Here is a 22328-nt window from a genome sequence, read left to right as displayed (position 1 = left end):
GGGAGTTGAGGGTAGGCAAGCGCTTAAAGCCGAAAAGGGCAGAGAGGGGAGGGGGAAACAGGGGCACGCTCTGAAACCAGAGCCCACCCCACCACCACCCACCCCTCCCGGCCGAAACGCAGCTCCTTCCTCTGCTTTAGGAAATGGATACCTCCTGCGATTTCCTTTCAAAGGTGACTTGTAACCTCTTCATTAGGGTCGGCTTTGGCAGAGCACTCATGGAGCAGTTGGCAGGGCCAGCCTGCCGGTGCTGCGGCTTGTGAGGGAGCACGCTTGCCTTTCCAAGGGTGGAAAATAAACACGGCAGCTCGCAGCAGCAGCAGCTCCGTGGAAGGACCGGCGCCCTGGCCATGCTCTGATGGGTACCATGGACTTTAAGACAGATCCCAGTGCAGTAGCAATCAATTTGCTGCTTATTGTCCACCCTGAGGAGGCAGCAAGCAAGCAGAAAGGGCAGAGAGACAGACAGACGGAAGGCAGCCGAAGCACAGGTAACGTCCCGCCTGCAGTGGGTGCGAGGGAGGGTAGGGCTGCAGGTGCAGCACCAGCTGCCCAGGAGACGGTGAAGGGAAGCAGCAGCTTTGGAGCAGGGTTTGGGCTTCCCCCCTCTCCCCCCCTCCCCCCCCCTTTGCAGACATGCTGCAAAACCCCCAAACTTCAAACTTTTTTTGTAAAAACCCAGCATGCCTTCACTGGTCCTCCTGGTGCAGGAGAGCCCGTGCTCATGCAGTGTTGCATGCTGCATGTTGCTCCATGTCTGGCTCTGGTGCATGCAACCCAGGGTGCAGGAGGAGGCAACATATGCACAGATACTAATCTAAGGACCACATTTCCACCTTGCTCTGTCCTGCACCGGCCCTGAGATGCCTCCACAGGCTCTCTCAGGTGTGCAAGGGGAGGAGGGGGAGAGCTTGGCAGTTTCACCCCAGACCAGCACCTACTACAACAGAGTACAGGGGCAAAACTGTTTTGTTGGAAGCGTGTCTCCAAGGATGACTACCCTGAGCCATTTATAGCTACAGTTTGGGACAGTCTCCCTGGCCTAGCTCCTATCCTTCAGGGGATCTTCCAAAAAGCTAAGGCTGTGCTCTGCCACTGTAAGGGGACCCTCCCTGCAGAAGTAAAAGGTGTATTCCTGCTCTAAAACCTTGGGAAAAAGCTAGATTTTCAGACAACCAGTTCCAGGCTAACAAGGATAGGCAAAGCTAACACAGAGGTTGCATTCGTGCTTCATCTAACACAACATCCAACACCTACCCAAATACAAGCAAGCCCTATCGAAGGAACTTAGACCTGGACTATCGCACTTTCTTCCTCCTGGTATTTCATACTCTAGCAACAGGGGTTGCAATAAATGCTACAGACAAGAGGGAAGGTGGATCTTGATGACACCTGGGTTCAGCTGGAATGATGGGTTACATTAAAGGTTTCGGGGTGCTTGGCCTGCAGGCACTGCCAGAACCTCACTCCAGGAGGACAATGCTAACCTCACGTTTGTATTTTATAGGTTTGCAGGATGATGGAAATGGAAACAGATCACAGCCGCTTCAGGGGAGAGACCTTAATGGTATGTCATCTTCTCACTCTACTGATAAACTAACCACAGTACACAAAACCCATTTACAAGCTTTTAGCACCCAGCTGTGCCCCTCAAGCATAAATATGCTTGAAAAAACCCATCCCTTTTCCAAGCACTTTGGGGCGCTTCAGTGGAGACACATGGTGGGCCTTGGGCCATGTGCCATGGGAAGCATCCTCTCCATGCTCTCCTCTGGCCCGTGGTGAGGATGCACATTGGTGGCACTGCAGAGCCTGCACATGGCCATCTGCAGGGGATTCTCCTGCAAGCTGCCATGGAGCTCAGTCATATTTCAGGTGCATGGAGCTCTTATGTTTCATAGCCAGCTGATGGCAGGGGAAATTCACTGCCCCAAATTGTTCAGATTACAGATAGAGCTTACAGAGACTTCCCCAGCACTTATACAGCTTAAGCAGGGTCTGGGCTGTGCAAGAAACCTTTGGGGTTTCAACCCACCTATCCACCAGTTCTTTCTTCATCTCCCCCACTCAGAGATTGCTGAGTGTAAGGCAGGTGTGATTGCTATCCAGGAACAATGTGGCTGCTAGTCTTGAATGTTCCACTGCCAGTTCCTCACCCCTCTGCCCTGAAACAGTTCAAAAGGAATATCTGAAGGGGTTACCCCTGGCTGCACACAGCCAGGCTGCAGGACCACAATGCAACAGAACAGAGCAGCTCCTGAGGAAGGGAATCAGACCATCCAACTTGCTTTCCTGGCAGTCTAACCCTAATGTGGTGTCTGGCAGAGAAAGGTGGGGGGCAAAGGTAAAGCAAGACAACAGGTAATTCTCATGGTACCGAACAGTGGATTCTAGCTATATCAAACAGGAGCTTTGCTTCCACTAGGCCAGGCAACAGCAGTATACAAAAGCCATTACGATGCTTGATAGGAGCCCTGATCCAAGCCCCTCTGAAATCAGTGGTGGCTGGATGGCACTCACAGACTGTAAGCAAGCAATATTTCATGGGAAGATACAACTGTGGGGTTTTTGATTTTGTTTTTACAAATCTGATTGTCTTGGACACCAGATAACAAAAGCCTCCACTCCAGGAAACAGATAAATATTCAGCACTCTCTTGCTCTTTCATCATGCTCAAGAGGGTCTGCAACCAGAGCTGCAGAGACAAGTCAGAGTCTCCATTACAAGTGAGAGGATGGTATCGGTCATTCACCACCCAAAACTAATGGCAGGACTGTTTAGTAAGCATATGGGAAACCTTTCCTTGCAGCTCTACCTTAGGCACAATTGAAATCCCCATGAGGATTACTAAGGAATTCAGACACCAGAGGAGCAGGCAGAGCTCTTGCTCCTCTAGCACCACAGGGGTTAATAAATTCCTCTTTAATCAGCCGTGTTAACATCTTGGTGAAGCCTCTGACACCACTGAGCAGCTGGTGCTGCTGCAATATTTACAAACTGTATTACATAAGCCTCACCCCAACCCCACTCCGATAAACAGGCTGCGGCCCCATGCCGCGCCACAAAATCCCATCATTCCTTGTCACAGTCACAAGGTACGAATGGTATCTGGCCTTCAGGACAAGCTGTGAAAACCAGGTTCCTTGCGCTGGTCTCTGGTGGCTGGCAGGACGGCGATCCCATGACACTTTGAAAAAGAGTGAGGGATCGCCCTGGCGTCCTGGCCAACGTCCACCCCACCTCCGGCAAGGCTCGAGCATCCACAGCCACGCAGGGGCTATGGCTCAGCGTCATTTGGCATTTGCTGACCGCCCTGGCTAACTGTCAGCGCAGCCCCGGGGAGCGGATTTACGCTGCCTACAATTCTCCAGGCACGCCAGGTGCTCAACACATCTCCCTCTGCCCCAAGGACCCTGGGGCCAGTCAGCATCGCTAAAGACTGTCAGGGGCTCCCAGGGCACAGAGGGGAGAGATGAAGATGAGGGTGAGATGTTGAGAACGGCACCATGCTCCTGCTCAGGGAGCACATTGCCTCCAAGCTCCCCACACTGCCCTTCCCTCCCACTCACCTCTCCAAACACGCACCTGCTGATCCAAGTACCTGAACCCCCACCCTGAGTGGCAGCACCTGCTCCAGCTCTTCCCCAGGCTGCAGCATCCCTCTGGAGTGGGGCCAGGCACCCCTGGACTTCAAGCAATTGGGCATCGAAGCTGGAGAACGGGGTTGGTCTTCTTGTGTCATTACTTACTTCACTGCTGAGCAAAGGCACAGATTTAGTCCACCTCCATGCCAGGCACCTCCAGTCTCTTCAAAGCACTGAGATGTTTTTCTTTGTACAACCAGGCCAGCGAGTCTCCAGGGAGCTCTGTGAGCAGATGCAAGCCGTTACTTCTTACTCTAATGAAGGTAAGTGGCAACCCAAGGGGTAATGTTTTTTTAGAGCAGGGCTTCAGTGAGCTCCTGCTCAAGCTTTTTTTTTTGTAAATAAAATAACCTCAGAACACCCCGAAAGAGCAAAATAAGCCCCACCCTGACCATTTTGTGACCTTGAGCATGAAGAATTAAAAATCCTAGGGGAGCCTAGGAAAGCCTTCTGCTTTTGGGGCTTTAAATGACATCAAACTTTTCTGCATAATCACAGGAGATTAAAAAAACCCTTCTTTCCAAAGTTAAATTCTGAGGAAAAACTTATTCTTTGATGAAAGTGCAGATTTCTACCTAATGAGCTGGTTCCAAGAGCTGGCTTTCAAGGAAAATCCAAATGTCACAAGACTCTTGATAAAATTGTAGGATGTAGCACATGCAATTGGACGGCAGCCCCAAGGTGCATTAACATCTTGACCTTCAGTCTCCAAAATAACCTCTGTCTGATCTGAAATGGGGAGCCCACAAGCACACAGAGGTCTTCCAGGGAATTCCGATGGTTGCAAAACCTTCTGAAATACTTGCCAAAAAAAAAAAATGCAGTCTCTTTCAAAAAGTTCAGGTAATTCCTACAAGACACCCCCTAACTTTTTCCCTTGTACATCTCTCTATGAAACTTTAAACGCAAGACCCCCAGATTTCCATCTGAGGTTGTTCTGGAGCATCACGGCATGCAGAGCGCAAGTCCCACAGCATTCCTGGAGCACAGCCGGCTCTGCCAGGACACTGCCTCTTACATGCAACAGCCTCTGCCAAAGATTTTAATATCATAAGTCAAATAATTTTCATAGCTCTGAGCCTTTTTCTGTTTGATTCCAAGAAAAATCAATGAAAGAAGTTGATTCTCTGCTTACTGTATCTCCTTCAAGAGCTATTTAATATGGTGATAAACCTTTTTTTTTTAAGCTGCTACATAATCCTCACTGAGGACCTCTGCTTTATTTATGATCCACTTTATCACGTGTTAGGCTATAAGAGGCTGTCTTTTATTTTTTGAGAAGTACAAATCACGCCAGAGGTGACCAGAGGCTTTCTGGCTGTACAGTTTATCTCAAGGGTGCTTTGCTTTGCCAGGAAAGCCAAGCGCTTCGGTACCTTCGCAATTGCCAGAGCTGCCACTTCTTTTGCTAAAGTTAAGAGTTGGCTTCAGCGATGCCTCGGCAGGCAATCCTGCCCTTCTCCTCTGCGTCCTGGTTAGTTTTCCCTTTCTTAGGGAGTTTGCCATCATTTCTCACAGGAACCCAAGTGACAGTGGAGATTCATCCCAAGGATACCACCCCACAACTCTTCAAGAAACTCTCCTTTGGAAAAGGTACAGCCTGGGCTTTGAATCCTGGCAGAGCAGGTCAAGAGTGGGAGGGAGAAGGGACTACAGCCTTCTCTTTGCAGAAGTAGGGAGGGCAAGAAGCCCTCCGGGAGCTCGAGGAGATGCTGCACCCCTCGAGCCAGGGTAGGGGTTGCAGTGATTGCACTAACCATGCCGGGGTTGTTGTAGGTCCCCGGAGGCTGCCCAGCCTGAGAGGTCAGGACAACAAAGGTGAGGCTCTGCTCTGCCAACGGCACGTGTCTCCAAGCTAGCCTTCACCCAGGAAGTTGCTCCCAGGAGGAGACAGGCTCCCTTCTCCCCACGGGGACTCAAGGCTCTTGAGAGGATGCCAGCCCCTATGCCCACTCTCCCTGCCAGACAGATGCTGCTGGACCCTGCCAGCGCCTGGGGCTTAAGGAGCAAAATCCTTCTGCTCTGGGGGGCAAGGGGAGTCTCCTCCTCCACAGGCTCTGGGATAAGGTGGGTGGTGACAGTCTGGGGGCTGCAGCATCCCTCAGAAATCCTCCAGCTGTCGCAGAGTTCTATGCAGGGTTATCATCTAACAGCTCTGGAGCTCAGCTCTCCCTTCTTCCATGCCTGGGGGGTTTGGCTGGGTGGTGGGCAGGGGTTACATGTCCCCAGCCCTCGGGCTAGAACAGGAGATGTCTGACTGCAGAGGAACGTGGCCTCTGTAGAGCTGCAGGACAGCGGGGAGGGGATGCAGTGCGCAGTGGCAATCCAGGCGGCTTGCTTCATCCCTCTCCCCTTGGCAACCACGCTCTGTAGGGTGTTGACATCCTTGTCCAAATGCAAGGAAATGGGCAAAGAAAAGCCTCAATTTCAGCTTTTTCCACCCAGTCCTGGTCCCCAGAATCACTTATTTCTGTTTGTCTGTTTTTCTCCTGCCAACAACTGCTCACCTCACGGTCCCTTCCCCAATTTTCTAGGTTTCCAGAGGACCGAAGCCCCACGGCCACCAGGAGGAAAAGACCTGCACGGTAACTATCAGCTGTCCCCTCGCCCCACACCGGTAGCATGGTGGGGCACAACATAGGGCAGCCCCAGATGGGAAGCCCTTCAGTCCTAGAAACAGGGCTTACCCTGCTGCAAGCCTAGACTGAAGTGCACAGACAAGGGATTTAATTTCTATTACCACAAGTAGCGTTCAGCTTCCCAGCCCCCTGTTAATCAGGGTGGCAGATGGGGATGGCTTTGGGAATGTCACACATGCCCAAGACCTTCCCAAGGCTCCACACCCAAGGAAGGCTGCTCTGCAAACAGGCACGATGCGCACTTCCTAACCGCACAGGGCTACGTGAGTTACTGCAGATTCCACATCTGTGGGGAGCCTTTGCAGCTATAACCTGACAGAGACAAAAAACTGATAATCAATTTAAAAAAAAAAAAAAATCCCATTCCCAAAAGGCAAAAAGTAATTTTCAGAGCTGTAGAGAGTGGGAACCTTTAAATGCGTAAATCTGCTTTATCTCTCTTTAGGTCAGCGTAATAGCCCTTTTCAGGGAAAACAGAGATAAACAAACAAATCTGTTAAAGAAACAGATGCTGTTAGCCTACACGCTGATTTTGGCAGGCGGGTGCCTGCCCAGCACAGGCATGTGCCTGCATCCCGCCTGGCAGGCTGCACCGTCACCGGGATGCGGAATGCCCCCTCCCCGGTGCAGAGGTTTCTAAGAAGAGCAGGGCTCACGTTAACAAAACACCTTTGCAAGTCAGGAATAGACCTTCTGGCCACCTTCCCAGTGGGCTGGAGCCAGCAGCAAAGGGGCCAGAGCCCCATTTTGGGGAATGGAGAGGGAGCAGGTGATGAATACAGATTTCAGAAGCACTGCCAGCTTCTCAGCTAGGATAGGATGCTCTCGGAACCTCTGGTGCATCCTGCTCCCGCCTGCGCTCACTGAGTGGGCAGCAGAGCGGCATCCCACTTGCTTAGCCAGGGTCACAAATAAAGCAGTATGCAACCAGCCAAAGCCTCTGTGCTGCCATGCACAGTCCAAGGCAATTCACTTCTCGTCTCCTCTCTCCAGGCAAACAGCAGCTCTACAGCACCATTCATTCACCTCTCCCAGCACTCGGGAGTCATGCAACAGCATTTTCACTTTGTGATCTCTTTTAAATCCTTTTTCCAGAGAAATAACAATCCTACAGAGATAGCTAGAAGAATCTCTTTAGTCCTGAATGGCTTTGACAGCACATGACAGGGGGAGGGATTGCTGTAGAGCTCAATTCTCCTCTCACCAGCTCAGAAGAAAAGGGAGTGCTGAGCAGACGGCGGTCCAGGGGAGATGTCCATCCGATATGTCTGTGCACCAAGCTATAGCTGGATCACTCGGGTAGCTCACTGATGAGAGAGAACAGTGTCAGCTCATTCAAAGGCTGTTAAAAATAAGTTATCTGATTAATTAGGGCAAGTTATTAACCCTTTATTCACACTGAGTAGAACCAGGAGCCTAGAGCCTGCAAAGATGCAGAGAGGCAGGCACACCAGTTTCAGTCCAACTGCTTCCCACATAAGGTTTCTCACGCACTTGAATTCATGCAGAATTGTGGCCCTTTACTGTGCAAAATAATCATCGCTTTCAGCAAAACTACTGAAGAAATGCAGCTCTTTGAATTTTTTAAAAAGTCATGTTTTTGCCAGGGTTTCTACAGCACAGATTTTCCCTGATATGCCTGCATTATATCTTGTGCACCTCCATATAATATCCTGGGATTTTCTATGCTATATGTTATACAGTGCCAAAGATGCAGGGGCACCTCCCTCTCCAGCATTGCCCAAATTATACCAGACTAGACAGGATGGCTCCTGCTTTCTGTGCAGCTGGCAGGGACCTCATGTCCTCTGCTCCCTAAGCACCCGCTGATGGATGCCTCCATGGGTCGGGCAGGAGCTCTGCAGTGTCCCCTTGTTCAAGCGTACAGCCAGGAAAAATACCCCCTCCTTTCCTGAGACCATGACAGCTCATTTCTTCCCAGCATATCCATGGGACAAATCCTCTTTGAAATCCATGCCAGTAGATCTGCAGCAATTTGAGAAGCTGGATGCCTACGCATTAAAAGTAAGTCTTGCTTTTGCCTCTGTCCTCCTCCCAGCTCCCCTGCGGAGATGTTCCTTGAAACCTAGCTACCAGCACTAACACCAGCTTACTCTGAGCTATCGAGGCAAGCACCTCAAAATCTCCCAAACAAGTAAGAACCATTTCTCTGCAAACAGAGATCCCACTCTAGGACAGAAACTATGACCAAAAATACTTCTTGCTTGAAGCATGGCTTTGTATTCTATTTTTAATGAAGCTCAAGTCAGAGCAGTCTCCGGGCAGGTGGGGTTTCACTAGCTTTAGAAGAACAAGGGAGGTGGGAGGAAGGAAGATCTACCACAGCAATTTCTTCACCACAATCTTGCAATGCTTCCTCCTCACAAACAGGTAAATGTCAAGAACAGCGTAGAGGAACTTGTTAAAGCCCTGCTTAAACAAGCCAGGACTGATCTGGAGAAAGTCCGAGCCATATGGATGTGGATATGCCATCACATTGGTAGGTTGAGATCTTCAGTTGAGAAGAGAAGGCTGTTGCTGTCACCCCTGTTACTCTGCCACTGCAGTTTACTATATGTCATGTGGGTTAGTTTCACCTGGTGGGTGGTAGGAAGGCTTTCTGGATTTATTCATCCAGAAATATATTCAGAGGTTATCTCAAGATCTCCATTTCCATACTCCCTCTCCTAGCACTGCTAGGCCCTATAAGGTTAGCGTGTAAATGATTTCTTTTCACATGATGAATCTGTAACTCCTACCTGATTTATTCATGGGTGTAACCATACAAGTCCCTATCATCTAAGCATCTGGAGCATGAAGTCAGGCTGCCAAGCACCAGAGGCTTGGTTGTCACATTCGGAGCCATCCAACACCACAAGTTTCATCTCCAACACTGTCCTGAATCCCCACACCCCCCATGCAGCCCTTCCCAGAGCACTCTGCATCCTGATGCCTTTGCTCCAGGAGGGTCTCTGCATAGCTTAGGTACTGCCAGGAACCATCAAGCTGCCTTGCCCAGCTTGATGTCATCACAGCTGCTTCTGCAGCTCCTCTGTTCTCCCTCTTTAGGCAGCAGACCAGCCCTTGCAAGGAGCAGCCTGGATCCAGCCCAGTGCTCAGCACAGCCTGTCCTGGGGGAGGTGCTCTCTTGCCTTTGACAGTCTCTTGGCTGTTTTCGCAGCCAGCTTTGCCGCTATGTATCGTGGATACATCCTGCGCTCCAGTCTCTGGCTGGTACCTAACTACATTCGTCCTATTGACGCGTCCATCAGCCATGTCAGCACAGCACATCAGAGGCCAACTTTCATAAAACGTGCTGGCACCTGCTCGATTGCCATTCTTGCCTGTACATGCACCTTTTCAACCTTCATGAGAGCTGCAATCACTCAGTTTCCCCTCCCCTTCCTACCCAACCCCAACCCAGGCAACACTGGCATTTCAGAAATAACCAAGATGCGAAGAGGACAAGGAAGGAGGATGAGGCAGAATTTGTAGCCTCTCCAGTCTGGCACCTCTGGGGCAAAAAGCTTCTTGCCACCCTCAGCTCCTTGGTGGGGGGAACTGGATGTGCAAGTTGATTGCATTTTGCATACTATATGCAAAAATATTTCTTTCCCATTAACTCTTGGGAGAGGAGGGGGAAAAGTACAGCTATTCCTTCCCTCGTCTCTTACACATCCTGACGAGCTCCGGTGCAGTGCAGTCGCTGGCTGAACAGGCCGGCTGACGGAGAGCAGAAGAGCAATTTGGGAAGCACTGGCCTAATATCTCACACCCACTGAGATCAGCAGAGCTTTGCCAGCAACTGCATGGTTAGCATAGTTAGGTCAATCCCAAGCAGCTTTAATCTTGCCCTTAAATATACAGACCGCTGATTTCACTGCATTTCCTGAAACCGAGCATTTGATTCATCCCAGCACTGAGCTCCCGTTGGCTGCTGATCATTTAGTCTTTATGCTATTAACTCATTTCTGCCTGCCACTGCCTGGGCCAGATCCTGCTTGGCCAGTCTGGTTTGAGTCGGTCCATCTACCTTACACGCATTCACAGGATGTCTCTGATCCCCAACAGGTATGCTGTGATCTCTTCACAAGATTTTTTTTTTTACACCATCTTGGCTTTGGTTCTGCTTCCTTCCTGCAGAGGCTGACCCCTATTTACATGCATGAGAAATAAACACAGTGCTAGGAAATTAAATCGGCTCACAAAAATGCAATGTATCTATCCTGGAAGAGCTCTGATGATATAAACTTCTTCCTCATTTGGATTTTGAGAGCGCTGCTCCCTGGCTATCTCTTCCCACCCAGTTCAACTCCCTGCCTGCAATGGACTGCTACCTCCATTGCAGCAGCAGTGCTAAAAGAAATTATTTTAGCTATCATTTCTAGCATAAATACAGAGCCACATGCAGCCAGCTAGCTCTCCATACCCCTCAAAGTGCTCTGCAGCTTTGCTGGTGGCCCAGTGAACAGCCCAGTTCAAGAAAGCCAGCCTTTCCCTACAGTCCCACAAGCCAACCCTGAGGCAGCCATCAGCTGAGTCCCTTAGATAAAAGACAAGCAGTTGCAGCATTTCATCAAAGCACAAATACAGCATGCTGCCAGCTTTTTTTCTTCTTCCACAGCATTAAAGGGAAAATGAATCAGCTGATGCAGCATTCCTTAGAGCATTGTCAGAAAAATATGTTCATATTTTAAGAAAGAGGTTATGGACATGACCAAGGTTGGTCAGTATTGAATTAACCTTCCCAGACCAGTTCCTCAAGCTCTGTCTGAAGGAACCCTGCTGTGCCACTTTTCTGCATTCATTCAAACAAATTAAGATTTCCTACACTTCCTACACTAATATGACTCACTTGCAACAAATCATTTCAGGTATTTCCCAATAAGCTACTTTCCAGGTATTTTTAATACAAATTGCTTGTAAAGATTGCAAAAAACTCAATGGTTTCCTTTGACAGGAGCACAAGTCCGACTCTTTCAAATGCAGAGCTCTCTGGTTTTTACTGGGAGCTCTTGAGATTGTGGATCCCCCTCCTCCCCCTGGGGAGGCCCACTTTCTCTAAAAGCAGCAGAGTTTTCCTCCCATTTGGATTCAACTGCTGAATCCCAGCCCAGGCTTAAAACAAACACTGATGAGAGATAGACCTTGTCCCTCTCCCCCCACCAGCTGTCCACGACATCCTTGTGCAGCACATGCCACAGCTTGTTTCTCTTTGCTTGTGCTCACAGAGATGAAAAGCAATCCAAGCGTTGCTCCTGCTGCCCGTTGATCCTGTTGCCTCAGGCTTTTGGATGAACTTTTGTCTGTGTTCCTTCCTGCAGAATACGACGTAGTGGGCTACCATAACAAAAGCCAGCTGTCGAGCAAACCCATAGATGTGCTTCAGACGGGGAAGAGCATTTGTGAAGGATACGCTGGGCTCTTTGAACAAATGTGCAGGTAAATTAAGCTCAGAAACATTCAATGCCAGGGAGAGTTAACATTCATTGTTATCTCTGTGCCTATTTTGTCTGCCTTTGCATTGACTGATGTGACTTTAAGCAGGACGTGGAACTTTAGCTTTCAAACCATGCTGTGGAAAAACAGCAAGTCCTAGAAAGGTCAATTTTTCTTCCTCCTCCACCCCCCCCTTCCCAGCATAATTTACTTTGTGCCATCTGCTGAGCTTCGCATTGCATTAGCATAATGGCAGATGAAAACACGGACCTAATTTGGTTAGAAGAAGCTAGGTTTTTCCTTTGAGTATCTGTATGTGAAGGTTAAAAGCATGGCAAGACTTAAACAAGAAGGAGTATTGTCTCCAGCATGCTCCCATGCAAGAGGTAGGCACAGTCCCAGAAGGAGTTTTCCCAAAACCTTCTGGAGACACCCTGTCCCCTCCACTACAGAAGCACCACTGGGACACTGCCTCACACTTACCACACCATTTTCTGCAGTCAATCTCAAGGTGCATCACCATTGAGGCCAATACTGCAATTCCCATTTTGTATCTATGTCAGCATTTAATGACTAAAATCCACTCTCCTGCCTACAAAACCTTGTTGACTTCACAAGGGGGATTTCCCCCACAAAGCAGGACTTTACAGTCACAAAGCCATTTCATAGCAGAGGCAGCCCCTTCCTTGGCAGGGAGCACAGGCGCCTTGCATATGAATGCAGCACAAATCCCTCCTCCCCCATGTTTGCCAGCCCAGTAAAGAAAGGAGATGGTCGCTGCACAAGGCAACCCTCAAGCACCACAGCAAGGAGCGGCATCTAACCTCTCACAGCTGTATGCAATAGTTTGGCTTAGAGGAGCAGTGAAGGCAATGAAGGTGCCTGGCAAGTTTGGGACCAGCCTTATGTAGAAGGGTTGTCCAAGAGGAGAAAACTGGACCTGACAACTCAGGGGACACAAGATTGGAAGGGGCTTCCTAATGCCAGAAAGCAATGGTGTACTTTCCTAAGAGCTCCCAGGGAGCACCTTCTCAGCAGAGCAGCTTCCATTTACAAGATAGCTTTGAAAAAAATTAAAGACCAGTTATTAATTGGCATGTGTAAGTAACAATTGGTTTTCCACACCATCCAAAAAGATTTGGGAAGGTTTTCACCATAAAACAAACAAAACCTCCAGGGAAAAGGACAGATTAAAAAAAAAACAAACAAACAAATAAAAACATGCCAGATGCTAAAGGGGTGAATGCTTCCAACCAATAACATTACCTGCAATATCGGATCTTGCTTTCTAAAGAGTAAAATAAAGGAATAGGATGATGAAGTATGAATTTATAACTGCATCTTACGGAAAAGTTATTAGCAGTTAGAAGTGGGAGAAATTTGCATCTGTTCATTAAAAAGCATATGTTTAGTTCATTAAAAACATTAATCTTTCCAAGGATGTCTTTTACTATTTAAAGGCCATGTTGATTTACTCTTAATTCCTCAGTTCCAGGTTGATTATTCATTTTGTGATTCGGGAAACCTCCCAGTCATCCAGCCTATTACTTTTGCCAACTATTAGCTAAATGTTTAGCTCCTTTCCTGAAAAACTATAACCGAAGACAACACCCCTTTCTTGTGCACTGTTCAAGTCTTATACTGAGTCTGAGCATAAAACAAGAGTCAAAGAGCAGTCATCTTATATAAAGGCTTTTCACAGACAAGTTTTGGGTAAAAAAAAAAAGTCTTTTGACATGCCTTTTTTTCATAGCTCCTGTTGAGGCAACTTTAACAAACAACCCAATTTGCCAGTCACCAGGAGTCCCCCCCAAAGGTCCTGCTGAAGTCAACTGCTGACACTGATCGAGTCCTGTTTGTCCCAGTGCCAGCAGAGAGAAGAGTTCCTGTTGCAGACACAACACTCTCACTTCCAACCACAGCTTTTGCAGCCAGGCTTTTTCCCATTAGCTGAAACTCCTATCACAGTAGTGGGAAGCTGGCCACAAAACATCAGTTTCCAAACATCAGGCATAATAGCAACGAACATAAACACAGGCTTCGGACCAGTATTTTAGCAGCACTTCTCAAGAATTGGTTTCTCAGCTGACAACCAACTCAAGGAGGTAGCATGGCCGACTGAATCAGGGAGTGTAAATTCATTAATTCAATTTAGGGCAAAACCTAGCAGTGCAGACTTGGGGGAGAAAATCCCTTACCAGAATTAACAATGAAGGCAAAACAATTATTTGCACTTGAGAGGTTTCAGCACCACCTTTGGCAGCAAAGCTGACCACACTTCCTACAGTGGATCTGACCACTTAGATGCTCTTTATTCATAATTAGTCTGCAAATAATCTAGGTTTCACATCCTCTTGCTTTTCCTGTTTTCTACAGTCAGTCTCTTTCCTTCTTTGCAGGCACAGGAGTGTTCACCTACCTACCACAAGTATAAACCATTCTGTCTCCCTCTGGAGAAGCCAGATTTGCTTCTTTTTTAGATGAAATCAAAGTCAACCTGAAATCAAAGGGAAGAAGGTGCCATTGAATTCCAGTGACACCTGTAGAAGATCCAGATTATTTCCTACTCTTTTTGAAGCAGAAAAGCAACTTAGCTTTTAACCTCCTTGGTGCACTGAGCGGATGTTGCCAACTGTTTCTTAATTCAGTTCTTCCAGTCCACCTTGTATTTAGGTCATCTTCTACCATCACATTGTCACTTCAAGCATTTCTGGAGACCTTCTCAATCTTCTCTCTGCCTGGTTAATCTATCTGTATAAAGTCATTTACACAAGAAGGGAGACACAATCACTCTTTTCACCAATACACGATTGCTCTTTTACAGGGTGTTTTAGCCTGGTTTTTTGTCTGTCCATTATTAGAGAGACCACTGTTTAAACGCTCTGACCTTTCTTTTTGGGAACTTTGAACACATCCAAGCACAAATTCTTCTTACTGTTTTGCTAACATTCACTGTAAGTGAGAGCACAGAGAGAACAAAGGGCAGAACTTGTCCCTTAATGTTCTCTCTGAATATCTAGTAGAATGTCTACAGAAGCCTAGACAGATTAGACTCCAATCCCCATGAAATCAGTGGGAATTTGGTACTTGGCTCTTGTTAGGCCACTTTGAAACTCCTAGGATCAAATCTGCCTTAAAGTTCCCAGGCTAGCTCCTAGTCTTAGTTACATCATGTAAATCCAAGCTCTCGCCAGTCTTGCCAGTGGAGTTGCTCCAGATTTACTGCCCAGCTCCACGTTAGAATTTGGCTCACAGGCGACTGCGGGCTGGCAAAGACTTTACAGACCACCTGCGACACCAGGTTTCTCAATGGCATTCCTGCCAGTCCTGCCACGTTCATTTTTAATACCTCGTGTGACAGGCAGTGCCTTGTTATCGCCGCGTCACAGCCCATGCTAAACAAGAGCTGGCTTGCATGCTCCTTCCTCTTCTTTGCTGGCCATCTTTAGCAGGGATGGGGTACTGCCACGTTTCTCCTCTCCGTATGTAACTTGGTCTTCTCTCTGCAGGCTACCCAACGTGAGCTCCCAGCTGGCTCTCAATCAGCCCTTTGCAGTTGTGATTCTATTTTTTATACTCTTTCTTAAAGAGTTTTAGAAAGAATGTAAGAATTTAATTTGATACTCTTAAAGAAGGAGTATCAAATAACTAAGTAACACAAAGACATCCAGGTTTGAGTTTAGTAAGTCTATATGAGAAGCTGAAGTGACCCCCTTCCCTTTAAACCAGCATCATCTCTGTGAAAAAAGCAGTCCTCCCTACAAGCACTACTGCACTGCCAATTACCAGCCCATATCTGTTATCAGGCCTTGACTTCTTAACAGCCATGCTAATTATCTTCCCCATAAATATCACTTTTCTTCTGAGTTAAACCCACATTATGCAGACAATCTTGCTCTCAAGGCATGCACAGTTTATTACTTAAGGTAGCTGTTCCATTTAACATACTTTCAATGAAGAAGAAAAATGTCAATACCATCCTACACAAAAGACATCCTCTAAGTGAAGCAATTTTAGATTAATGCTGAAATAAGATGCCAATGTTAGAATCCGTTGCTATCAACAGCAGAGAGCTTATTAACACAGTGCTTATTTAAATCTTATTTACGCATCAACACAGGTATTCATTATTTTTTTTTAAAAAGAGACTATTTAATCATTTGTGCCCTGGGCAAGCACAGCTCACTCTTTAAGGAAACTAAATCAGCATCCACAATCCTGTGAGGTCTAAGATATCTTAGTTGGTGTCAAACACCGGGTCTACTGTTACAGAGAGAACACAAGCATGAACAGACGCACTTTTAATTTATAATTACATGGGCTAATTGTGGACAGCATCAAAGGGATTACACTGAGTAGCAAGACTGAGAGCAATTAAGCACAGTTCATCTTTGTCATCCTCCTCTAACAATGCTGAATTGATGGTGCATCAGACAAAAAGAGAGAGAATATGCAAAAAACAGGAAAAGACCCTTCCTTCAGTGGGATGCTTTCTCCAAGTGTCTATGCAAAAACTACAAGAAAAAGGGCCCCTACCCAACACATCGGGCATCATTAGCTTGGGTTGCTCTCACATGCCCACCCCATACAAACCCATTCACTAGCACAGCCCAGAAAAGTACATTCTCTATGTGATGTCAGTGGCCAAAGGGGACAACTTGCCTGTCTCTAGGTGCAATAACCTAGACATTCACCACAGTAGTCTGTCACCAGGGTCAGAAGTTCGAGTTTTCAGAGAGGTACACTTGCACACAGACTTTTAAAACCCCTAACTCCCCTGCGACTCAACTGCAAGGAGGCACCTGAGGAGCTGATGGAGCTGGTCCACAGGACTGAAGCTCTGCAGACTTGCTGGACTTTGTTGCTCATGTCCTTCCACAAAAGTACACTGAAAGGTTTAAAACAGAAGTCTCCTTCTGCATCTTATTGTTTCCTTTTAGTATTGCAGGAATCCAGTGCATGAAGCTATCGGGATACTCTAAGGGGTACGGGTACAAGATGGGGCAGACCTTCACGGGGGACTCTGACCATGCCTGGAATGCGGTCTACCTTGACGGAAGGTGGCATTTACTTGATAGCACCTGGGGAAGTGGTGCTGTTGACGATTCTTTCACCAAGTTCACCTTCAGGTAAAGAACCATCCTCTGTATTAATACAGAAACCTACAGCAAAGGCAGAAGAAAGCTGATGGGTGTGACAAGAAACAACAAACTGACAAATTTTAGGTCCCACAGCAAGACCCAAGGCCCCGAGCAAGGATCTGGGCTGCCTATACAAGGGGTGGAGCATGTACCTGTAGAAAAGCAGCAGCCCTGAGCAGCAAGCTGCATAACTGCTAAAAGTGAACTTATTTTGGTTATCGTATCTTCAGTTTGTGCAATACTTCATGGCACTTGATTCATAGCTTTCTGCTGCCTGAGAGGGGGTGCCTCCACACTTTCAAACAACAAGCAGTGCCTCCCTCTTCAGAAGCTCATGGTTGCAGGGGGTAGTGCAAATACCCTGGTTTTGTCCAAAAGCTCAGCATGTACCCTGGAACTGGAAGATGAAAGCTCAGGTTCCTTCTCTGCCTGGAGATTTTCAAACCCACCATCAGTTTCTCAGCAGCCCAAAACACTCTGACTTCCTACTGCTGAAACTACCACCACTGTGCAGGGGAAGAATTAACTATTTATAATTACTCATTTTCCTTTAATCTCTTCCTCCTTCTTCCAGGTACAATGAGTTTTATTTTCTGACTCACCCGGCTCTGTTCATTAACAGTCACTTCCCAGATAACAGTAACTGGCAGCTTCTTAAACCAACCCTGACACTAAAAGATTTTGAGAACAACATGCTGCACAAGAGTAATTTTTACATGTTGGGCCTGCTGACCGCACACCCGGAGACAGCTGTCATCCAAACAGGTAACACCCTGCGGAGAGGAAGCTACAGAGCATCTTTCCTTATGCAGCCCTGCATCCACCACACACTGTCATGCGTGTAGTGAATTACATTTCCAGCTTGGTTCTGGCAAGCAGAATGCACTCAAAGCTCTTGGGGCAGAGGAAGGTCTTTTTTCTTTTTTCTTTTTTTTTTTCTTTTTTTTTTTTTTGTTCAAGCTATGGAAAATTGTTGTAGGTAGCCCCTGGGTCTAAAAGAAAGCCTCAGTCAACAGCTGAGGATGAGTTACTCTATCAGCCAGCATCAGTGGTGCAAAAATTAGAAGTACGACTGTTATTTATTAGCAACTCTGGCTTGAAAATGAGATTAAAACCTTTTACAATGTTCCAAAAGTTTGACTTACTGAGTGATGGATAAACAGGTACTTCTTTATGCAATACTCAGCAGCCCGAGTAAGTCCAGCAGTTCTTTTAACACAAAACTATTCAGGTAACACCACTAAACTACGGGGCCCACATTTAAAATCACCTTCCTCAGATTTTAGAGGAACTGTAGGAATTTAGCTAGATAGCTAATTTATGAATGTTAAGAACACAGAGTTAAAACTTAAAGGCAACATTTTAGGACTTAATGTTGTCTTCAGGCTGTTTGGGAACAGGGCAATAGGGAGGCAGATTATCTCATATCTACATACTGGAGGGTTCCTGCACTTTTCTCTGAAGCTCCTTGGGACAGCTACTGGACTAGCAATCAGGTCTAATCACATCTAAATAAGCCTTTCTCAAGCACATGGGCTGATGGTACTTTCAGTTATATTTCACACAGGCTTTCATATTCTAAAGGACCACAGCTCTGTTTCAGTGTATATCAAAATAGGATAAATGCACATCTCCAAAGCAGAGGCCACTCTTCACCACATTCCTTTTGAGGGACACTAGTCTAAGCAGACAGCTCACAAGCTACGACCTGTCAATCGCAGCTCTCTATTTTACTATTAGAGAAGCCGCAATTTATTGGGACAGATTAGTCTTTCCAGAACAGGGTGTACATGCAAAAAATGTACTGAAACTCCTATGCAGTTTCTTTTCTTTTGTATTTTGTAGTAAATGGAAAAGCCTCTGTATCAGTGGATTGCCGTTCTGCCACATTATTTACATTTAAGCTGAAGGGAACAGATGAACATGGTTTAATGACTTTGAAAAAACATGGAATGAAGCTGGATATCTACCCACAGAAGACAGGGAGTCACAAGCTGCAGATCTTTGCGAAGCCCTCCAAAGCCTCAGAAGAGGTCTACAACTGCGTGTTAGAATATGTCGTAGAGTGCAAGTCTGTGGACAAGGCCATGCGTTTCCCAAAGGACCTGCATCAGCCTGTCGGACCAAGCTGGTTCACGGAGCGGCAAGGGTTCCTGAGGCCGTCATACCCTGACCCCGTCATTCACACCAATGACGGGCGGTGTTCTGTCACCTTCACCCTGGGCAAAGACATAAGCGTTTTAGCCTCGCTGCACTCTGATAACAGCAGCCTGACAGAGGATATGAGAAGGCGGCACATCATGCAAATCCATCGTGGGAACCAAATTGAGTTGAAGATACATCTCCCCCACGCAGGGAACTTTGTTCTGAAAATCTATGCCAAGAAGAAGTCAGATCCTGGCAATTACGACTACATCTTCAACTACCTCATCACTTGCCTGAACACTGAAGTGAAGTGGCCAGCTTTCCCTCAGAGTTACAGCAAGTGGGTGGAAGACTATGAAATACTGGAGCCGCTCTCCAGCTTGCTGCCGGCGAATCGCAACATTCAGTTTAAACTCAAAATGCATGGGGTAGCAAAGGTGCTAGTTCAAGCTGAGAACACTTACCCTCTCACCCAGAGCAGAGGCTACTGGGAGGGAACCTGCAACACTTTGGGATGCAGAGAAGTGTTTGTGATGGTGCACGAGAACGCTAACCACAGCTTTTACTCACACGTCCTGAAATACGAAGTTGAGACCCAGTAACACCCCCTCCTTGTTCTTTCACTCATCTGCATGAACCAGCATTTCCAACACACCCAAAACCAATACAGCTTTCGGAGATCACTCATTCTCTCGATCAAATCTGTTCTTTCAACGAATGCAGGACAACACTTGCAGGCTTTTGCAAGACCAAGGGCTCAAAGAAGTTCAAAGAAGCAGAAAATCCTGTTAAGAAGGGAGCAGCAGTGGAAGAAGTTAAATAAAACCCTCATCTACGTTTTAGTAATACTGTCCAAACATTTGAGGAAAACAACTGACTCTCTGGCCATAGGTCATTCTGTGCCATCAGTGATTGCTGGTTTCCAAGTTATGGACCATAAGAAAAGTCTTACAATGGCTACTCCAAGAAGAATCCACCTAGTTGTGGGGCAGGATGAAGAAAGTACACCCTGGTTTTGAGCAGCAATATTGGACACAAGGAACTTCAGGATATTTAAACAGAGTTTCTCTGTATCTTTAGTCAAGTTGCAAAATACATCCCAGGAGAGAGAAGTGTTAGGAAGAAGATACAACATGAAGTTTTCTTGTGCACTTCATTGTCTTACAAATTTAAGCGATACTGCGAAATTACTTTTTACACTTACTCTTAAATACAATAAACAAAATCATTTTTACCTTTTTATATTAGAGTATTTGAATTGTAAACACTTTTTCTGCAATATTAACACTGTAATCTTATCTCAAGCATATAGGTGTTTCCGTAACTAAAACTACAGTAAAATGGAGAATAAAGTTCTCAAAAATCACTCCTTACTCCAACTTGTCTGTGCAATACTGCAACTAAAAAACTTAATGGGTTATGTGGAATAGCAGGCTGAGTGACATTATTATCATGTAATAAACTATTTGGTGCTGTACTCTTGGAAAACCCCTACATGCACAAGGCAAAGGTGGTCTTCTAGTGAATGTCACGACAAATACACATAATAAAAATCAAGCAACATTTTCATAAACGATTCAGATGTCCATAAGTGTTAGCATGACCCGAGAGATATTATGTTTGAGCTTGAATTTAAAATAAACCTGTTATATTTTTGCATTCTATTTCATTGATCAAATGATACGAATTCCTCTTCACAAAGCTGCTATATTTTCCCCACAAAATACATCCGTTATTCCTACACACCCCTCCTCCTCAGCAACTGGGTGGCAGAAGTTATACATGAAAGCAAAGGGCTGCCCATCTGCAGCAGGCTCACTGCCTCCCATCCCTCCTACATTACTCCCTCTACCCCAGCCACCAGGTTTGAGTCCCCATTTTAAGCAAGTTGAGTGAGTGCGCAGGGTACCTGGAGCCATATTCAAGTACCAGAACTCTCAGTGAGGATGCAGGCTACTGCAGACATGAGTTGCAAGTATACACACAATGTGTAAGCTAACAAAGCTTACTCTAGGATGCCAGAAGTACAGCAATGCTTTGGGGTCTTTTTGTACTTGGAGACAAGGAGGCTCCATATATGACATAAAAGTAAGTTTTAAGTCCTCCCCCAAACAGCTAAATGTCTTTGCCCTCAAAAAATGGCAGCAGCAGATCCTCCCTGCAGGAACACTAACAAGCCTTGTAGCCCAGCAGGCATCCGCTCCCTGGACAGCAACACATACTGAACAGCACAGACACAGATGCAAGAGACTCAGGGATTTTTTTTGACTGCCTAGGACCTTGAAGGCTAAAGCAAGCCTTGTCTGTAAGCACAGACAGCCCTGGTTTATCTTGGTGCCTAGCAGAAGAATTGTTTTTTCTTAGATTCAATTTTTTAGATCAAGAAGGACACGTTTCAGTAGCTTTCATTTTACAGGTCAAGCTGATCCAGTCAAATACGTCACTTCTTACAATGGGACAATAAGGAGACATCCCAAAGAGCTTAAGAACTAAAGAAAACTACTTTTTCCACATAACGGTCAAGGATACCAAACCACATACACCCTTCATGCAACCAAATACCTGATGTTCACTTACGCGTGTACAAACAGGCACAACTATTAGGCAGCCATGGTAAAGCCCCTCCACAGGGCAACACCAGTATGAATGCAGTCCCTGCTCCTCGTCTCAAAGACTCCCTTTCACAAGGTCTCTCTCTAACCCCACATGCTTTACTTCTGTCTCAAGATGGCAGGGGGAAACAAATTATCCCAAGGGAGTAGAGAGGACAGTTTATACACTATCAGCCCCTACCTAGCAAGGTCTCAGGGAGTATTCCCTCCTCCCCTTACACAACACCGCAAAACCCAGGCACCTGCAATTATACACATGTATACAGGCACAGGCACAGACAGACTCATTTAACCCCTCAAAGTAAAGAGTGACCCAAAGCACTGTCACACCCACAGAAGACCATCTGTAGCACACTAAAGACAGAGCCTGCATCAGATTCCCACTTTTGAGATGCTAGGCTGATACAAACAGAAATACTGCAAATAAATCTCCACATTTTTGTTTCAAACAGAAAACAAACATGTGGCTCAGCCCTGCAAATGTGGAAGAAATTCTTTAGTGCTATCGAAGGCATGAGTTCAAAGACACAAAAAACCCCTCTCCAGCTTCATTAATTATAAAGCTTCCAGGGCCAGGTGATTATTCCAAGGGATGTTTGACACTGCAAAGGCAGAGAAGAATGCCTGAGAAATCCTCCAGCCCCAGATAAAAGCACCTCAGAAGTTTGTACTTGCTGTGACATCTCCCTCCAGGATAAACAAGTCTTT

The 22328-nt window shown here is 46.5% G+C and overlaps 1 protein-coding gene across 1 annotated transcript; it reads left to right on the top strand.

Moving 5' to 3' along the window:
• Positions 1–358: 358 nt before the first annotated feature.
• Positions 359–19610, top strand: KY (kyphoscoliosis peptidase). Its single transcript, XM_075716910.1, has 12 exons — positions 359–491; positions 1508–1567; positions 3845–3907; positions 5163–5237; positions 5421–5462; positions 6179–6229; positions 8226–8308; positions 8675–8783; positions 11608–11725; positions 16663–16851; positions 17438–17628; positions 18709–19610. The coding sequence occupies exons 1-12, from the start codon at positions 359–361 to the stop codon at positions 19608–19610; spliced, it is 2016 nt and encodes a 671-aa protein (XP_075573025.1).
• Positions 19611–22328: the final 2718 nt, after the last annotated feature.

This window comes from Pelecanus crispus, chromosome 9 (genome assembly GCF_030463565.1).
Source record: "Pelecanus crispus isolate bPelCri1 chromosome 9, bPelCri1.pri, whole genome shotgun sequence".
NCBI classification, from domain to species: domain Eukaryota; kingdom Metazoa; phylum Chordata; class Aves; order Pelecaniformes; family Pelecanidae; genus Pelecanus; species Pelecanus crispus.
This window is presented reverse-complemented; position numbering and strand designations above follow the sequence as displayed.